Genomic DNA, 19,720 nt, shown 5'->3' with positions numbered 1-19,720 from the left:
TTGCAATACTGCTGTAATTCCAGTTCTCCTTCTGCACAGGAAACAGCAAACGCTAATTGCATTACCTGTTCTGAATGGGGACTGCTAATTGAATTTAAACATGAGCTAATCCACTTACCAATTGATTGGTCCTGTGGGTTGGAACACCCCATTTAAATGCAGAGGAATGGTCGTTACATTAGGATCACTCTCATTATTTATATTCTCATGGTGTCATTATTTAATCGCAGTTGTGTTATTCTTTATGTCCTTTGTTGCCATTCAATGAATAACATATTGAAAAAGGCTCGGGGAGAAAGGCTGATCAATACGTCTATAAACTATTTGTGTTCCTTTCTGCCAAGAAAGATAACTGCAGGTGTTTGCATGCATATATGTTTTTTTTTTAATTGGTTGAGCTTTATTTACTGGAGACAAAGATTTTTTGTTACTATCCCATATTTTTTATGCCAGATGAACCACAGCTCATGTTGAACTTTCAACAAAGTGCATAATCCATGTCACCATTTAAAATGGGTTTTTTGGTTAGGGGCAATGACAGTATAAAGTGCATTTAGCTCATTAGCATAAAGCCCTGAAGACTGAGAGCTTTGGAGCTTGAAAAACAACAAACGAACAAAAGAAAAACACCAAGCTCACTGAGACAGGCTGGTTTCTTAAAGATAGTCTGCTTTAAATATAAAAGCTGACCCATATTAGCAACAATGGGGCTGGGTGTCATACCGATGTACCTGTTTTGAGACTTTTATGGGACATACAGTGGTTATTAAAATTATTTTGGGAAGAGTACAGCGATGCCAAGATAGATATATCCAAGTTCACATGATAAGTTTTTAAGTTTTGAAATGCATCAACAAAAAAAAGCCTTCAGCAAATTATTCTCATAAGTAAAAAGCATAGATTTTTTTCCAACCAAACAAAAAGTATTTCAACTTTTTGTCATATCCAACATATGAAAAGTGAAGATTCCAAAAATTACTCTGTCAAACCAAGATTCACGATTCAGAGAGAATATGTAATAAATGCCACAATTACCATGCAACCTTCCAAGTTGACCATCTAACCGTGGCACTCAAATGATCCCGTGCTGGAAACAAAATGACAGAGCAAGTATTACAAAAAGATAAAATAGAATTGATCGCCCCGCTCTTGAAATGGGAAGGAAGCCATTCTCACATATTGGGAAAAATAGTTTTTCATCAGTGTGATGGATACACCACTTGTGGGATTTTGACACATACCCAAATCAGAGGTATGAATCCCTTTGGCTTGTCAAGTCCTTTAGCATTCATACAGAATAATGGCATGAATACAGGTGGTGGTGGGGGGGGGGGGTTCTATATTGGCCTCATATTGTCACTTAGGGGATCTTAAGAATTACAGCAGCATCAGCAGATGTTGAAGAAGTGACTCATTCAAATGAATTGGGTTCCTTGAGAGAGACAAAGAGGCTATTTGTCTCCAACCTCAAACAAGCACAACCTAACTAGGAGATCAATACTGATATCTTTAGGCTTCTAACTGCACCACTAATATATTATCGATGTCTGGGTCTCGGGAGATTGAATTTTGCCAGCACATAGTTGTTCATCTTGATGAGCGTGCGGTGATGTAGATGAAAAAAAAAATGATACAAAAAAATAGCTACATGGTGGAAATACAGCAGAGAAAAACAAAAAGGTATTAAAAGTATGAGGAACATTCAAGTTGAGTAATGATTATAGTTAGAGACTCTGACTGCACCGGAGAGCTGAGCTGTAGACTACGGAGTTCGGTTTGAATGATTATACGCAGACTTATGGTGAACTGTCGTTTATCACTAAGCAGCCACTTGACCTTTGACATCATTAACACGGGAACTTGCACATTTTTTCTTTTTCTTACTTCATAGAAATGACCTTAATGTTTCAGCAGCACCTTGATCACAGACTGTAGACTTTGCTACTTGCTAACACGTCTGAGAAAACTTGAAATTGACTGGCTGTTCACTTCTCAATCTTTTTAGCCTCCTCGGTGAAAGAAACAGAAATCAAATTTCTATTTTCTTTTGGAACAACTGCCCTTGAACCCAACTAAACTAATTGAAAATAAATAAAATGTTACCTCGCTTGTTGTGCTGACATTGTCCATGTCAGGTGCAGGCGCATGTGTGGAAAATGCCAAATCCTGAAATGTCATCCTTATTATTTCGACTTAAAACTGTTATAAGTTCAGAGACTTTGTGCATATTTAACCAATTCCCAGCTTGTGATGTTTGATGAAAGAGAAATGAAATTGTAACTCATGATTCAGAAGTGCAGCCTTGATGTCACAAAGAGATTCTTTGAAGAGTCAAGGTAGAAACATAACTAGCTCATAAAAGACAACTTTTTTGTACAGTTACTATATACTGCATTCAAAACAGCTGCAGCTGTAACAAAGCAATTTATATTTACATTTATTTATACTTATTTATTTATACTTATGGATAATTAGTGGAAAGGCTTGTCTCTCAGCATTCACATCTCTCACTGCACCATTTGTGCATTTCTTGGCTGACATAAGTGCTAAACTAGCATTTGGGGGATCATTAACTTCCCTAGATTTCCAGTCTCTCCTTAGAGTACTATGAGGCTGCTGTAATTCCACTAATGGAGTGCCTATATCCCGTTAAACCCGGATATTCTGACAATGACTAATGTGGCTTAATTGCTGAAACAACGGTGGTTCCCCATCTATTGCCTTTACAGCATAATTGGAGCTCTTGCTACTGGAGATCATAATAATAATCATCCATGGTATGTTTAAGCACAGCCTGTTCGGTGTCATGAGGGAGTCATAATGATAAGTTTTGCACATTTGTGCTGAATCGGGTCTTTTTAATTTCTGCTGGTCCAAAAGAGGCAGAAATTAAAAAGATGATAGATGCACAGGGGATACAGTTTTTCCATTCTATGATTAACAAAATCTTCAGTGACCTTCTGACCTTTGTGAACCTGTATTGTAAAATAAAAACGAGCCAAACGTATTTTGAAATTCAGTGTAGCCACAATGTAGTTGTATTTAATATGTAGTGGTTGGCTCAGTGTTTATTGCAATACAATATTTCTGCTGAGTGATAGGCTTTTTAAGCCAACACTTCCATTAGCTCAGATTGAAAGTGAGACAGCGCACGTGAAATTCATTCTCGTTACGATGCAGGCACGATGGGCACAAACTGCTCACGCACATACACACCGCCTCAGACCAACGTTTAGATTGTCAACTAGGCTGACAGATGGAGAGATAGAAAATGGACAGAAAGAAATTGTGACATGGATATGTTCAGTAAACCCAATCACTGTGAAGAATAAGCAACTGTATAGCATCCATAATTGTTAATTGTGGCTACTGGAGTGTATGTGTTGGTGTTTAAATGTAAATTTAAAAGTCCGTGTATTCAACCAGGTTGTCACTTCAAGGCTGCCCCTGGTAAACTGAGTAAATAACACATGTCCATTAGATTTTATGGTGACACAATGACATTGATGAATGACAGACTCTCCTGATTCTGATGTTTTATTAATAAGTCACCTAAACACTGGAAATATGTTTGGGATATGGAATAACAGACTGTAATGTTTAACTACAGAAAATGGTCTAAACACAGCATTTTTATGAATATTGCGTGTTGAGCAGCAAAATTCTCCTGTGTTTATCCATCTCAGGGTCATTTTGCAACTTGCTGTTGACTAAAAATGACATAACAGTTCATGTTAAAAACTATGCTTAAGTACTATTGCATCATAAAAAGTTGTAGCAGTTCAGCATTATGGCCTTACTCAATATTTTTGCAAACTTCCAAGAATAGGCTATTGTAGCTATTGTACGGGAAACATAAAACAGTTCATCAAACATTTGTGCAGGATGTGTAAAGTGTTGTGCAAACAGGTAGACACAAGGGCGCTGACTGGGTGAGAGCACCGGTAATCAAGACTGAGACGTTTGTTTAAAGACGGATGCCGGTTGCGCTGGTTGGTCTTGATGAATTGTTACTCTCCTGCTGAGCCACCAAACTATTTATAATCAACACACTGGCAGCATACAGTCAGGGAAGAGAAAACTGCTGCCCGTGCTCTTCCTTTTCTTTTCCACTTATTCCTCGCGTATGTTCGGCAGGGTGAAAAGAAAAATGATTTTGTTAGTGTGACGTGAAGTTTTAAAACATCACCTTGTCTGTTGTGGATGACCATGGACATAAATGTCAGCGCCACTCTTTGGAGTTGCTGGATCAGATGCACAGCTCACATGCTGGCATGCATCATCAATAATAGACAGACTTCAGGCCTGCACTGAAAAATTCTTGCGATCAGACATCTCAGTATTTCACCGATTGTTGGATGATTTGAGATTTAAAATTTTTGGGATTCAGAGTTATGAATAAAGAACGTATTTTCTTTTGCATTTATTGATACTATAGAGATTTTATTAACCATTAGCCTATTACGTAACAAGCCAACATATAATTAACAAACAGCCCAGGAGTCATTCATCTTTGGGGAGTTTAAGCGTCGCTCTTTAGGAAACACACTCTCTCGAGGTCTAAACTGAAAAGAACAATCAAGGGTTCCATTCCGACAATAACACAGTGAAATGTCAAAGCTATATGTTAAAATGTCAGCTCCATTAATGGTGCTGCCAGTCTACGAGGGAAAAATGTCAGAGAGAAAACGAAAGCAGGCGGCAGGGAAGGAAAATGTGAAGTCATTGAAACATGCAAATACTGAGCACAATAGTTTTGTGATCCTTCACTTTCAACTTGCGAGCAGTCATTTCTTTAAACTTGGATGGCTTTGTACGTTGTGTAGCTTTGCTGTTTACATCCGTCGTAGTTGGGCTAAAGAGTCTTTTAGAGGGGCTTCAATCACACTCGATGGGGTCAGTGACATAAACAAACACCCCCCGCCCCAAAGTCACCTTTCACTGATTAGAAGGAAGTGAAGGGCACTAAAGTGGCAGGGCAAAAGGAGGTCAAGAGGGGATGACAAATTCCCCTTTGAGTGGGTTGATAACAAGCTGTTTTTTTTTTTTTTAACAAATAGAGTGGAATTTGAGGAGGTGCTTCAAAATGTATCTTGAGGGACACAAACTATTCTGCTCAACAGCCCTATTGAGTGAGCATCTAAAGGTAATATGAGTTTTTATCTTCTTGATTTTTTTTCATCAACAAATTAGTATGACGCAATGCAGTTTTTACATCATTTCACTGTTTCGAGAAAAACAGAAAATAATAAAATAACTGTTCCTTCTCCACATAAACTTGACCAGGTCATTCATTGCCTTCGCTGGATATTACCACAAAGCCATCGCTGACTGACAACTTTGGATGGAGTAGAGGGGAAAACGCGACAGCAAAATACTGCTCGATGCCCAGGGAGGAAGCACAGCGGGCTTGTGATTGACGGGTCTGACCCGGGTAGATACAGAAACGTTCGCTTCCTGACGAGACAGGGAGTCAGCAGAGCGCCTGCCCCTCTGCCCACTGCATCCAATAGTTGTCAGGATGAGAGGCATCTTGCTAAGCTCCCTCTGTCAGTTCTATCATTCATGTCAAAACAGTCTCCATATTCAGTAGATGAAATTGGCTCTTACGTGATGGGAATACTGAGGCGCAGCTACACAGCATCCACCAGGTTTGTAGCATTAGGGCATGTAAACATTCTTTCCTTTTAGTCCTGTTAATGACTCTAACAACATCTTTCTTGTCCTTGGGCGTAATTGCATACACAAAAAGTGACATTTTAGTGAGGTGTTTTGCAATGGCTCCTGAGAGTGTGCCCTTTTAATTCATTAAGACCCACTGATTGAATGATGTGTTCAAGTATTGTACATTGGGGATATTGTTCAGAGGGTAGTTTCATCATTTTCCTTATTATTTTTTTTCCAAAATATAAGAGATGTAAGAAATAAACAATATAAATGCATAATTGTTATTATGAATAAAATTATAATCACAATAATATTAAAAACAAAACCGATAAATTCCTAAATCAACAGACGCTCCTCTTGAGGGGTGTGACGAAGGACGTGCTGACGTCAGTCGTTTGACGATTGCGGAAGTAATCCACCAACACTCGAGAGCGTAACTCAAAACCAAAACAGTGACATTCGTGTCGTATTAACTCTGAAAGGAATCTAAAATTAATAAGTATACCTCATTTAACGTGTTCGGTCAGCTTTATTGTGATCGTGTCGCGGCTGTGAGGTGATTTAAAGGATATTAAACAAATTATAGACTAAAATGGAGGTAAGTGAATGACCTGGATAGAATTTGCTTGACTGACATTCAGAGCAAGGAGTTAAATAATATTTAACAATACAATAAACGCGAAGTGGGATAACTTAGTCTATCTGTGCTATTATTTTTGCGGTTGCTCATGTTGGAAGCCGAATTTATATAATAAATTACTGATAGTCAGTCATATTAATTGCCATAACACCATGTACATAAATAAAAACATTTTTGGTTTAAAAAAATATTTCTACATACATTTTTACACCTAATTGCGTGTTTATACATGATGGCAAGTAGTTGGTCTTGCTTGATGGAATCGTTTGCAAAACCTTTTGAAAAAAAACTTTAAAAAAAAAAAGTTTTCAAAAGCTACTGTCAGTACTTTCTTTATTCGCGAGGTTTTGATGTTACGATGTCATTTTCTGTCATGTTTGTAAATGTAACTATGCACTGTAGCTTACTTTGAAGAAACTTGTTAATTGAAACGAAATCAGAGTTCCTGTCAGAAAAGTCATCATTCAGCTAGATATGATGAGTAGTATAAGTTTGTATGTTACATCAAATCTACTCTGACAAGTCCAATTTATCCCAAAACATAAAGAGGTAAATGTAAAAGAGTAAATGTAGCATGTTTTACTCACTTCTGCTACCTACGGAAACAGAACTGAAAATATATTTTAAGGGAACTCAAGTTAAAAATTACATTTTCATAAGGAAGCTCTGCAGTTGTTTGTGCTGGTACTTTCTGAAACTCCACTCTAAAGGAAACCAGAAACGTAAATACACACGCATGCGTCACTTTTTCTGTACTTTGTAACTTTGACACTGTGACATCGTTTTTTCACAGGACCCTGGAGGCACAGGAGCTGAATCTGTGGCTTCACCGCCAGCTAGCGCACCCAAGTCAAAGGTTATTGTGCATTTAAACTGTGTGAAGTTACAATTACATTTCACGTGTTTTTGCTCATGTGTGCAGACAATGATCGATGCACTGATTATGTTAAACAGTCTTCTTATTTCTTCTTGCCTACCATTTAGCTGGACACATTGTCCAAAGATGATCTTATTAAATTTACCAAAAAGCAGATGGCTGCTTTACAAAAGATGAAGAGCAGATGTGCAGGTGACCATATGCTTATTATCGGGCTAGAGATAATGAGTCTCTAGCAGTGTTGAACCCAATATGTATTTTCAGATTTGGAGAAAGAAGTTGAAGGCCTCAAAGAACATTCCAAACACATTACCAGCATTTCAGATGACGCCGCATTAATACAGGTTTCATATCAGAATGTCAAAATTGTATATCATCCTATAGTAGATATTTTATGAATCTTGTACTGTTCCTAAATTGTGTGACAGGAGCTGACTGAACGGATGGATGCATTACTACTGGAGAAGGCCGAAACCCAGCAAAGTCTTGTGTTGTCCCGTAAAGAATTGGAGCACACCAAACAACTTGCCAAGGTCATCTGAAATGCCTATTTATTAAAATTTGAGTTTTAGGAAGACATGATCTTAATCGGATGTAATAATTGTTCTGTGTGATCTCAAAACATTATGTGTAGAGTTGAATCCAACACTTGTTCTTTGCAGGACGATGTCACAGAACTTGGACAAGCCATTGAAGACCACAAACGAACCATTGACCTTCTAAAGTCCGCCATTGAGGAATCCAACAGTAAACACCAAGATGAGGTTGCATATTTCCAGAAATTGCTGAAAGCGCGAGAAGACCATGACAGGGAGGTAGACAGTGAAAGAGAGAAACCCGGTGGGAAATGTCAGGCAGAAGAGGACAAGTGCTCCCTGGAAGTTCATGTTAAGACTCTTCAAGCGGAGCTGGAAGAAATCCAAGAGAGAAACGCCAAAGAGATGGCTGAGTTGCAAGAGAGTCACCAAAATGTGCTGACTGAAGCCCAGCAGGAGATAGAGAACCTGAAAGAGGAGTTGACTCAGAGGAGTCTGCAGCACGAGGAAGAGCTGAGGGCTTTGGAGGAAGACTGCGAGATTGAGAGGGAACGTCTTCTATTGCTACAGGAAGAACTGACTGAACAGCTGGCACTCAAAGGTACAACAAAGTTTAAAATGAACTTCTTATTTGTAATTTGCTTTTTGTTTGAGCACATTTTTGTATGAGAAACTAATGTTTACAAGTAATTTATCCAGATAGCTACCTCCAGGATGTCCAAGAGGAAGACGAAGAACCCGGTCGCAGTTCGGGGATCGCCAAGATGCTGGCGCTGTCGGCACGCAGTCAAGCTGACTCCAGCCAGGTTGACGGCGAGGCGACCCAACACGGAAGACTGAAAGCGGCCCTGGAGGACCTTCAAGCTCACAACACAATGTTGCAAGATGAGCTCACCCTGCTCACTAATGTGAAAAGCGAGCTGGAGGCAGAGCTGGAGCGAGTCAAAGATGAGTTCCAAATGGAACGAGAGGAGATGGACTTCAAAATTACTGAGCTGCTGATGAATCAGGAGAGCGAGCCAACAACGACAACCCTAAATGTCACGAATGTAGAGCCGGAGATAAATGTGTCAGGTGATTCCAAGGAGCCGGTCCAAGACCAAACCTCATTGGAACAAGATGAGCAAGAGAAGCTCAGGGCTCAATGTGAGGACTTGACCCGAGAGAGGGACTCTGCTCTAGCTGAGTTCTACCACATAAAGGACATTTTGCAAAACCTGGAAACCGAACTAGGTCAGAAAACAAACGATTTTGTTCTCCAGTACAACGCCATGAAGGAACAAGGTGCTAACCTCCAATACCAGACTGAGCAACTCGGCCAAGAGAAGGAAGAATTGTCAGTAAAAGTCAGAGAGATTACAGAGGAGAGAAATATTCTGATGCAGACCGTGGAAGACCTTAAACTCCAAGTTGAGAGTCACAATGCTGATGAGCAAAAGCTCCAGATAGACTTAGTGCAGGAGCTCAATGAGTCTGTGGAAATGCTAACCAGGCAGAATGAAGAGATCCTCTCTCAGCTGCAAATAAAAGAAAACATGACCGAAGACCTAAATGAGATAGTGAACACGCTGAATGAAGAGCGAGACAGAACGCAATCCCTGCTGCTACTCCGAGAAGAAACCATAGAGGATCTTAAAAATGAAAAGGACAAAGACATTGAGAGCCTGCTGGAGGAGAAGCAGGCAGCGCAACTACTGAAAGATGAGACGGAAAGGGAGTTGAAAATGTTGAAAATGGAGAAGGCGAGTGAAATGCAGCTTTTAAAGGAAGAGAGGGACAAGATGGAGGCAAGCCTGAAAGAGGAAGTGAGCAGATTGCAGGAGGCTATATCTTCTTCAGAGATGACTCTTAAAGACATTTTGTCAGAAAACGCCTGCCTCCACCAAAAACTGGAAGGGACTTTAAGTACACTTTCCCAAACCCAAAATGAGCAAGAACTTTTGAGCTCCAAGTTAGTTACATTAGAAACTCAGCTTGAGCACCAGTCTTCCCAAAAAAGTCACCTTGAAGCAACTGTAAATTCTGTGGCAGAAGAAGCAGCACTTGAGGCTCAGCTTGAAGCCCTAAAAAACACAAAAGAAGAAATTGCAGAGCTCCAAATACGCTTAGAAGAGCTAGAAAAAGAGAGAAACCTGTTGAGGAGCAGTCTTGAAGAGGCTCGAGAAGAAAGACGTTCCGATGTCGCGCTAAACGATCTGCGGGCTCTGCATCTGGAGAGGGACACGCTGAGAGCCGACCTGGAGGAGACGATGAGGGATGCTGAAGGGCTGCTGAAGGATCTACACGATATGAAGTCACTCAATGAGAAAATGCATGCCGAGAATCAAATGTTACAAGAACAAATAAATCTCATGTCCCAAGAGAAGGAAGAAAAGGTTCAGACCGACGTTGACGTTCTGGAGAGAGAACAGACAGAATTGAAAGAACTACTGGCGGACAAGGACTCCGAAATATCACAGTTGAGAGCCGAGGTGGCTGCTTTGCAGGTCAGTAGAAATTCTCACGTTCTGAATTTAAAGACAGTCGGATAAACGTTTATTTTTGTCTTCTTTTTTGTACCCTGTTACTGTGTCAGGATTCGGCCGCCAAATCCGCCGCAGAAGAAAACAAATCCACGGATTTTACACAGAAAATAGGTATGGTCCTCCCTTTGAAGCTAACCACATTTTTTAGAAGCCTATGTCTTTGTTTAGTCCCCAAACAAAACATCTCTTGCTTACCATACTCATCTTACAGCTGCAAAACTTATGAGGTTGTGTTTTTCATGTTATAAACAAAACGACAAATAGTAAGGGGTCCGCAGAAGTAGTGAGTTAATTATTTATGTTACAATATGAAATGTTCTATTATTACGTTACATATTTTATTCATTGATTCATTTAGCTAGTTAATTATTTGTTTGTTTCTAGTCATCTCACGAGCGGTAATGCAAAATGGAAATGACCCATTTTTCAATTGTGACTCGTAATCAAAATGATATTCAATCCAGGGTGGATGGGAATTTAGTGTCTTCCTTTGATTTGTGGAGCAACATTGCTAGACTTTTGAGAATTCTTCTTTTAGTCGCATTGGAGAAGCACAACAAAGAGAAGGAGGAGATGACGAACAAACTCAAGGCAGTGGCTGTCAAAGCAAGGAAGGAGCTGGACACCACTAAAAAAGAAGTATGGAGAATATATAGGACTTGAAGAAACTCACTTAAACTCAATTAAAAATTACAATGGCAAGATTCTTGAAGAGAAAAAAATCAATGGAGTTGCACAATTTTCTTTTGCAGGTTGCAACCCTGAAAGAGGAAAAAGCATCTCTAATGGCAGAGCGAGAGAAAATGAACATTTCAATGAAGGACATCATCCATGGTGCTGAAGGCTACAAGGTATAAACAAAATCACCGAGTCGCATCTAATGAGCGCCGAGTCCCCGACTCAAAACAAAAATGCAGGTCATAACTGAGATGCCGTGTGCGTACGTAGAACCTGCAGATCGATTACGACAAGCAGACGGAGCAACTGGATCAAGAGAGAGAGAAGGTCCAGGCAGCAGAGAAACAGATCAGCGACCTGGGCAAACACCTCAACAGTACTGTCACACAGGTAACACAAATACATGTTGAAGCGCCAGCATACACGTTAGAAAGCGCTCACACTAGCTGCTAACTCGTTTATCCCGCTAACACACCTCCAATACCGCTCTCATATGTCACCTTCCTATTTACAGCCGCCGACACTTTGCCCAGTTACGCTTGGCAGTGCGGCACTCACAAATGGCCCATCAGATTGGAGTGGGTGAGCCCGGGAGGAATTTCGTTTATATAGACTGAGCGCTCCTCTCGCCTAAACTCATAACTGTCTCTTTGCAGTGAGAAGCACAGGCAGGTAAATGGAGCACAGAAAAGCTTCCATCTGCCGCTTCTTTTTCGAAGGACGCGATTGTTTTTTGTTTGTTTTTTTGAGTGTGCTCATCGGTCTCAGAGGGAAAAAGGCAGACGGGAAGCCAGTCAGGGAATTCAGAATACATCTGGACATCTCTGTTTACTAACCGTAGTGTCAATGTTTGGCTGACAGATGATGAGGAGAAGGCGCTCGCTGGTTCAGTGTTCCTTACAGCGGGAGCCCTTAGAGTCTGCTGCTGTCAGATTTGCACCAATGATTTTCAAATGTTGTTGTGCAGACGTAGGATATATACGCTCATTAACATTTTTCCAGCTGAACCATTCAAGTTGTTGTTTCTCAGCGTTAAGCGTCTTAGTGGAATTCAGAAGAAATATTGACAGAAACGGGCACATCTAGCTTGTGACTGTCTGCAAGCAGACCAAAGATAACCTCTGATAATCATAACAAGCCAATATGTTTGGATTTACAGGTCAACTTGCTTCGTAGCGAGAAGGAGGACCTTCTGGCTGCTTTGGAGACGTCCAGGAGCACAGTCAAGCAGATTGAAGCTCAAATCCAAGAGCTCCAAAAGCACTCAGCTACTTTAGACCGAGATCTTGTGGCAGAGAAGGCAATGAGAGAACAAAAGAGCAAGGTAGAAGTTATATCTGTGGTTTGTGGTTCTCATAAACTTCCACAAGAAAATCTTTTACAGCAAACCATTTGGTGGTATCTTGGTGTTAAGGAAATAGGTAGAAGTGAGTTGAGAAGTTTCTTTTCAGTATCAGTAGTGCTTTACCACCATCTTGTGGCCACTAAAGGCAATTACAAGTGATTTTAGTCAGTCTAATTTTCCTAAATTTTAAGTCAAATTTTTTTCCATGCATAGAATAACCACGTACACCTACTAAAGTTGATTGAAATAAATGTACGTTTAAACCTTTGGCCTGAATTTCAGGAGCTGTCAAGAGCCATGAAGGATGTGGATGAGCTGAAAGCTCAGCTCAGCAAACAACAGCAGCAGTGCCAGCACGCCGCCCAGGAGCTGGAGCAACTACGCAAGGTCTAACAATTCACTAAGACACACAGCTTTTTAGACTCCCCCTGTCTCAGAGGAGTTCTTCAGTCAAGTGCCATGACCGGTGATGGCCGGCCCGCAGCTACAGCAGTAACTCTCCAAAGAGAGAAAGAGGACAAATGTTAGCCCACAGCAAAGGAAAGCACTGCTGTTTTTCCATTAGCTGAGACGTTGACAGGATGGACGTTTACACGAAGGCTGCCGGCAGGCTCCACTTTTCACAGTGTCCTGTCCACATTCTTAGTGCTGTCAGGATTTTTGATCTCGAAACTGACTGCACCGCACCATCTGTGTCAAATAAGCACCACAAATAGAAAACATTTCATCATGATCATTTCCATCTCTGCTTCTGTTGTCTGACTAGGAGGCGCAGCAGAACTCTCTGTTAGACATGGAGATGGCCGACTACGAACGTCTGGTCAAAGAACTCAACGCCAAACTCTCTGAAAACGATGAAGCATCTGAGGAGTTCAAAGCTCAAATAATCAAACTGAGCGAGAAAGAGGAAATGCTGAAACAAGAAATTGGTATGTTCTATGGCCTTTGTGTCATTTCAGTCATATTGAGATCATTCCTGTTCTTCACTAATGTGTTTTTTTTACAACAGTACATGTTTAAGTCTATATTTTTTCCTTCCGTGTTATTTTTGTGCCCAGAAACTTTAAAATCCCAGCTGGAGCAAGGGGAAGAGAAAACCTCCAAGATCAAACAGTTGCTGGTGAAATCTAAAAAAGAGCTAGCTGATGCCAAGAAGCAGGTCTGTTTGACTGCCTCTTTATGCGCTTGATGAATGGTTATGACATATATAACCTTGGGCGGCAAAGTCCTTGTTAATGGGAAGATTGAGTGGGAATGTGCTATCGCAAATAACGACATTTTCCCACCAACAGGAAAACTCCCTAGCCTTGTTGCAGGCCTCGTTAAAAGGAGAACTAGAAGCTAACCAACAACAGTTAGAAAGCACCAAAGTAAGGCGACTATAATATCACCGTTTGGGCATTTTAGCTCCAAACGTAACACTTATGTTTGTTCTCATGTCAGATTGAGGTTTGTGACCTCACCGCTGAGCGCCATCGCCTGCAGGACCAGCTCAGGTCTGCTTTGGAGCAGCAACAAAGAACTAGCAGCTCTCTGCAGCAGCAAATCAACAGTCTACAACAGGAGAGAGACATTGCTAAGGTACAAAACACAATCTATTTGACACCTTAGTCTTCAGTGGACTTTCAATGGAAGCCCATCTTGAATTTCTTCAGATCAACTCACTGGTTTTCCCCTGCTATGGTTCATCACGTTGCTCGGGGGGGTTGAGGGGGGCAATTTAATCTCTTCACTACACTATCAGAAGCACTGTTGCTAACATTTCTTTGGTACTTTACCATTTGATTATAAAATAGTAAGCCATTTTATTCCTATCATCAATATTTAAAGGTTTTTATGATGCCCCACCCACGCACAAATTCACATCCCAACAAAAAATACTATGTTAGCCAAGATGTTCTTGTGAAAGCAATCAACTGTCTTATTGACCACATATTTGTTGTCTCTAGGCTGAACTTGTGGCAACCACTGAGGACTTTGAGAGTTATAAGGTTCGAGTACACAATGTACTAAAACAGCAAAAGAGCAAGCTCAGTGGGCAGGGTGAAAGTGACGCCAGCAGACTAGAAAGGTAAGGGAAAAAAAAAGACCACAATAATAACAGGATCAACTACAAGAACATCCGTGTGGTTTGACATCTATACGAGAAGTGCTTCCAAACTAACTCGTTTGATGACTGACGTGAATGTGTTGCGTGTCTGTCAGAGAGCAGTTGTTGACTCAGGTGGACCAGCTGAGATCCAGACTGGAAGAGAGTCAGCAGAATCTCCAAAGCAGCACCGTAGAGCTGCAGCAGCTCCAGACTGAGCACGACACGCTTTTAGAGCGCCATAATAAAATCCTGCAGGAAAACGTTAGCAAGGAAGCCGAGCTCCGAGAGAGGTGAGCCCCTTTTGCAGTTTGCCGCTGTTGTGAGTTAACATACTCTTATGTGGAATGCCGTTCCTTTCTCATTTTCTTCTGTTGAATGCTCCCTCTGAATACTAAAGCCTGCGTTCCTATTCCCACTCCCTCTCCTACTCCAGACTGCTGTCGGTGCAGTCCGAGAACGTTGATCTGCGGTCAGAGTTGGCTCAGGCTCAAGCTGACTCATCTTCCCAGATAGAGGCCCAGCGACAGACGCACAGGGAGCAGCTGAGGAAGCTGCAGGACGAGCACCGTGCCACAGTCGAGACGCTGCAGGGTCAGCTGACCCGCGTCGAGGAGCAGCTCTTCAACCTGCAGAGTCAGAATAGTGAGTATATGAAGGAAATTTGAAGCCGAGCTGTTTGGTCCAACTCGGCTTAGATGATTTAGGAAACATGATAATAAAAGTAGTGCTGAGAAAAAAAAAAAAACATCTGAGACAACAACATAACCAAAACAGAACCATCTGCTGGTCCCAAAGAAATCATCAAGGGTTTGAAGTTTTCTCTCTTATTAATTCCATGAGAGAAATGATGCAAGAGAGAAGTACGGATGGCAGGTCGTTGGCGTGTTTATCGGTTGGAAGCGAATTCATCACTTCCCACGCAGCTGCCACATAGAGTCAAAACAGCAACACACGCACGAGCGAGCGAGCGAGCAGAGAGGGCTTGAAAAACGTCAGGTGTCGGTGACTGCTCCGCAACGATCCCGCCTCTCAGTGTGGCGAGCGGCCCGCCGTGGCATCTGGACGGACGCATCATTAGTGGCTCGCGCATGCATGCCAGGCTGTGAAGATAGGCTCAATGTTAGTCCAAACCAAAGTCGTATTTCAGTCTGCCACCACTAATTGATAACAGCTTCATGCCTTTTACTGGTAAGCAGCGTCAGCACGACAAAATTCTAAATTCATGAATAAGCTGTTCAAGTTTAATTTTCTACATGTCCCGCTCGTCTTTTTTTTTTTTTTAATACTGCATGATTGATTTTTATTTAGTGTACCAGCCATAAGGTGAAAATGTGGTTTTCAATCAATATTTTCAGAGATATTATTATAAATCCTCCAGTGATTGCGAAGCCTACTTAGTAAATGCTTTTATTCTCTGAACACACTTTTTGGGTTAGGGGAGAGGTGGAGAAGTTGGTTTGTTGACTGAGCTCGTCATCCAGCTTCATTAATCACAATCGTCACTGTTGTCCACCAACGTCTTTTCTCCCCTATCGGGTGTCAGTGTGGACTAGCTGAATTTGTATCTGCTGCCCCCTTATGTTATAGTTAAAAAAAAAACAAGAGTAGAGATTCTACATAGAATTGGTAAAAAAGAAATATCAGGATGGCAGGATAAGGCTTTACAGTTAAATTCTGATTTACATACTGTATATTCAAAATGCATTCCATGGGTGCTCTTCAGACATCGTATTGGTCCAGTCCACCCGGAAGTCCCTTGATGCTCAGCGCAGAACTACAGACCAGAATCAGGCAGGGCTGGGACCAGTTTCCACGAGTGACCTCCAGTCTATGGCCAGGGAGGAGTGTGAAGGCATGGAGACCACCGAGAATGAAAGCACCTCCCCTGCATCTCTGGAGCACCTTCTCATGTCACCGGACCCCAAGCAAGGTGTGTTCAAAGCAAGATTTGCAGTCATGAAATCAATTTATCGTTGATATAAAAAAAAAAAAAAAATCCAATGCTATTACTGCAGCCTCATCTGGTGATTAAATGAATCTTTTGCTTTATTATTATTCATTTTTAAATTAACATGACTTGCGTTTGGTCTCCAGAGCCCTTCGTGTGGACTGTCGAGCCCACCAAAGACGAGCTGAGTCACAAGCTGAGCACGGCCACACGCAGTCTGGAGCACATGAACAGCCTCTTGCATGAAACTGAGGCTACCAACGCTGTTCTCATGGAGCAGATCAACGTAAGTGAGCTAACACTTATGCAGTGCAGCATGTTTAAACCTGTTCAAGAGTCGACCTCACAATGTTTCGTGGTGACATGGGTAAGTTTAACACTTAGTTTTGCTGGCGTACACTGTTTGAAGCAGTTGTCACTGTTGCATTATTCATTTCTATATCACACCGGACACTGTCGTCATTCATCTGCCGATTCCCATTCACATATTGCATTCAAGTAGTAAGAGAACATAAACGTAAAAATGCTCACACGCTTCATTTGAAACTACAATTAATATTGCGTTCACAGTTATCTTTTAATGTTCCTCATTCTTAAACTTGACACCTTTCCATCATGCAACAATTTAACATCATTAGGCCAATGCCAATGATTAACTTGTGCCGATTTTGAGAAAATAGATCATTCAAATACATTTGTACAGATAATGGGCTCCTCTTTGGCAAATGTCTCACCAGTCGAGTAGATCAATCCCATCCGCTATTTGAGGCAATACAGTGAATTGTTTATAGAGGACGGTATGCACCAACAGTTACATCAAAAAGTTTAACATTGTTCATCCTGCCCTCTTTGTCCAGCAGAAAGTAGAACTTGTGTCCCTTGATTTTGAGGGGGATGAATGAGGGGGACTCCTGTCTGTGGGCATGACAGGCGACCTGGGACAACGGGATCGTTAGTTTGCGGCCGTGGCCCATTCCCAGAGGTGACTGTGTCATAACTGACACCATCTTTCCACCTTGGTGCAAAACCACCTGACTGACAGAGCGCTGACAAAATAGAATTCCCAGTCCCACGATGCCCGCTCCTATTGTCACACATCCTAGCGTAAAGCCGTACCTCCAGGTGCTGGATCCAAGGTTCATTTCAAAACTCCATATGCCACCCAAAGCGGTGCTGGTGGGAGTCTTTCTTTTTTCCTTCTCCCGGGAGTTTCCAGTATCTCTGAGGCCGGTGTAGGCGAAGTGAGCCAGGTACGCCCAGAAGGCAAACTGCCCCCCGCAGAAGACAGCGAGGAGGCGGAAGAAGCCCGTTCTGTCGTGTTGGAATAGGGTGACGTCTCTGGAGGGCTGGGTGGATGTGCAAAGGTCACGGTGTGCGAAAACATGTCGCCTCAGTCCGCCAAAACACACGTTCGTAAGATGGATCGACACGCCGCTTACTGGAAGCTTTGACTGGAGTTTTTGAAGGATGGTGATCGCTCGGAGCGGAGAGAATGCGCCACAAATTCTAAGCAAACTCATTTTGAATGATAATAGAAGTTTTTGGTATAGGATGTGTGAATAAGATTGCTAATAATCGGAATAGATCGTGGAATCGGAATAATACACCTCGGTTTACCAAAAGAATTTGAGCAAACTTGATTCCTCTTGAACACAGGGCGCAGCCATTTTAGTCATGACGTCATGTGGTGGAACTACGGCTTGCGCCGTTGACCAAAATTACAAGGTGTTTTTTTTTTTGGGGGGGGGGGGCTTTGTTTGTTTTTAAAATCTCTTTTTGTCTTGTAATTTTACAGCTGCTGAAGAGTGAAGTACGTCGCTTGGAGCGTAACCAGGAACGGGAGAAGAGTGTAGCCAATCTGGAGTATCTAAAGAACGTTTTACTGCAGTTCATCTTTCTGCGGTCAGGCAGCGAGAGGCAGGCTCTGCTTCCTGTCATTCACACCATGTTACAGCTCAGCCCAGATGAGAAAAGCAAACTGGCTGCCATTGCACAAGGTATACTAGAACTACAGTGTTTTTATTCTCTTAACAATTGTAGGAAATAGTACAGTATACAGAGGTTCTATTGTGTGCTTTCTGCTGTGTGGTGTACAGGCGAGGAGGAGGCTTCGGGGACTCGAGGCTCAGGCTGGGGATCTTATCTCCACAGTTGGTCTGGGATCAGATAGATCAACATCAGATGTCTGGAAACATGGACGTATGACTTTAAAGTCACAATAATTTGAAGGGCAAAATAGAGGGGACAGGAATGTGATAAAAAGATGATAAAAAAAACACAATGTAAAGGTTTTTTTTTTCATTATCAGACTTAAGGGTCTAACAAATTGCAAGTTGATAATACAGTGTGTTGCTTATACTGTGACAATAATACAGATTATACAGTGCAGTATTCATTCCTAATGCAGCTAAACCTTTCCAGGAGGTGAAGCTCCCAAGGCATTATAAAAAACTGAACTTGAATAGTACTTGGGTAAAATTTTTTGCAGCCTTTAGCTTGAGATTTAGTTTTGAAAGTTTTTTTTTTTACTCTGGTAATTCAATCATCACTGGGCCAATTCATTCATCATTCCCATTACATTATTATCTGTGTATTTGGACCACCCCATTATACCTTATAAAATTATAATTTTTCATCCACTTAACATTTCTTTCATTCCATATATGTCTTTTGAGTGTTCTACATTTGGTGTTTTAGTGGTCCTAATCAAGATTCGATTTTGAGTCTTTAAATCAACTAGGAATGAACGGCCCCTTGACCAATATGGCTGACAGAAAGTGTTTGATAAATGATTGTGAAGGTGTTACTTTTGCCTTGAATTCTACTAATCAACATCAAAGTTTGACCTATTAAGATGTGATTTATTGTTTCCTGTTTTTTGGCCTCTTATTTATTTGGATATTGCGTTTATTGTGTCAATCGTCATCAACAATTTAATCAAAATGTATACAAAACGGGCTTATCGGAATCACTTTATTTCTCATCTCATTGGCAGCTGATTGTGATTCCTTCTGTATAAATGAATGTGACTTTTATTGAGAGTATTTATTGTTTATATGGTTAGCATCATCCAAACCTTGCCAGTTCAAGTAATTATAAATGAGAGTCTGTATTGAAGGGATTCATCACTGCAGGTTGATTGATTTAATGTAAATTCTGCTTGCCTCTGTGCTTTGAGTAGTAAATACCATAAAATTAACTTCTGTAATATTGATGCAATCAATATTCAACTTTGAGCTTCTACACAATTGTTCACTCATCCGTCTTGAAATAACATTTATTAAAAACATTTGTGCAACAGCATGACTGTAAAAATGAACTCCCATGACTGCTACTTTGACCATTTACATCCAGATGTTCCTCTCAGTATGCCTAGGTTAGCATCATGAAGTTTCAATTTTGATGTTAAAGC

At 41.2% G+C, this 19,720-nt stretch overlaps 2 protein-coding genes across 2 annotated transcripts; one reads left to right on the top strand and one right to left on the bottom strand.

Moving 5' to 3' along the window:
- The first annotated feature begins 6,043 nt into the window (after positions 1 to 6,043).
- gcc2 (GRIP and coiled-coil domain containing 2) lies at positions 6,044 to 19,608 on the top strand. Its single transcript, XM_085920707.1, has 24 exons — positions 6,044 to 6,265; positions 7,101 to 7,163; positions 7,292 to 7,376; positions 7,449 to 7,528; positions 7,613 to 7,717; positions 7,847 to 8,321; positions 8,420 to 10,206; positions 10,296 to 10,356; positions 10,784 to 10,884; positions 10,998 to 11,096; positions 11,194 to 11,313; positions 12,083 to 12,247; positions 12,551 to 12,655; positions 13,035 to 13,197; positions 13,327 to 13,427; positions 13,561 to 13,638; positions 13,712 to 13,849; positions 14,218 to 14,339; positions 14,474 to 14,650; positions 14,794 to 15,002; positions 16,084 to 16,290; positions 16,455 to 16,594; positions 18,104 to 18,305; positions 18,405 to 19,608. Exons 1-24 carry the CDS (start codon positions 6,260 to 6,262, stop codon positions 18,476 to 18,478), a joined length of 4,863 nt encoding a protein of 1,620 aa, XP_085776833.1. The 5' UTR covers positions 6,044 to 6,259; the 3' UTR covers positions 18,479 to 19,608.
- Positions 16,387 to 18,017, bottom strand: tmem223 (transmembrane protein 223). The gene has a single exon (XM_085920708.1). The coding sequence runs from the start codon at positions 17,826 to 17,828 to the stop codon at positions 17,094 to 17,096; it is 735 nt and encodes a 244-aa protein (XP_085776834.1). The 5' UTR covers positions 17,829 to 18,017; the 3' UTR covers positions 16,387 to 17,093.
- Positions 19,609 to 19,720: the final 112 nt, after the last annotated feature.

Source organism: Syngnathus leptorhynchus, chromosome 9 (genome assembly GCF_054491065.1).
Source record: "Syngnathus leptorhynchus isolate UIUO chromosome 9, UIUO_Slep, whole genome shotgun sequence".
Taxonomy (NCBI): domain Eukaryota; kingdom Metazoa; phylum Chordata; class Actinopteri; order Syngnathiformes; family Syngnathidae; genus Syngnathus; species Syngnathus leptorhynchus.
This window is presented reverse-complemented; position numbering and strand designations above follow the sequence as displayed.

Coding starts and splice junctions, on each gene's coding strand:
- gcc2 (XM_085920707.1), top strand. Junction 11,097..11,193: donor ATGGTGCTGAAGGCTACAAG/GTATAAACAAAA, acceptor GTGCGTACGTAG/AACCTGCAGATCGATTACGA. Junction 12,248..12,550: donor TGAGAGAACAAAAGAGCAAG/GTAGAAGTTATA, acceptor CCTGAATTTCAG/GAGCTGTCAAGAGCCATGAA.
- tmem223 (XM_085920708.1), bottom strand. CDS start 17,828: ATGAGTTTGCTTAGAATTTGTGGCGCATTCTCTCCGCTCCGAGCGATC.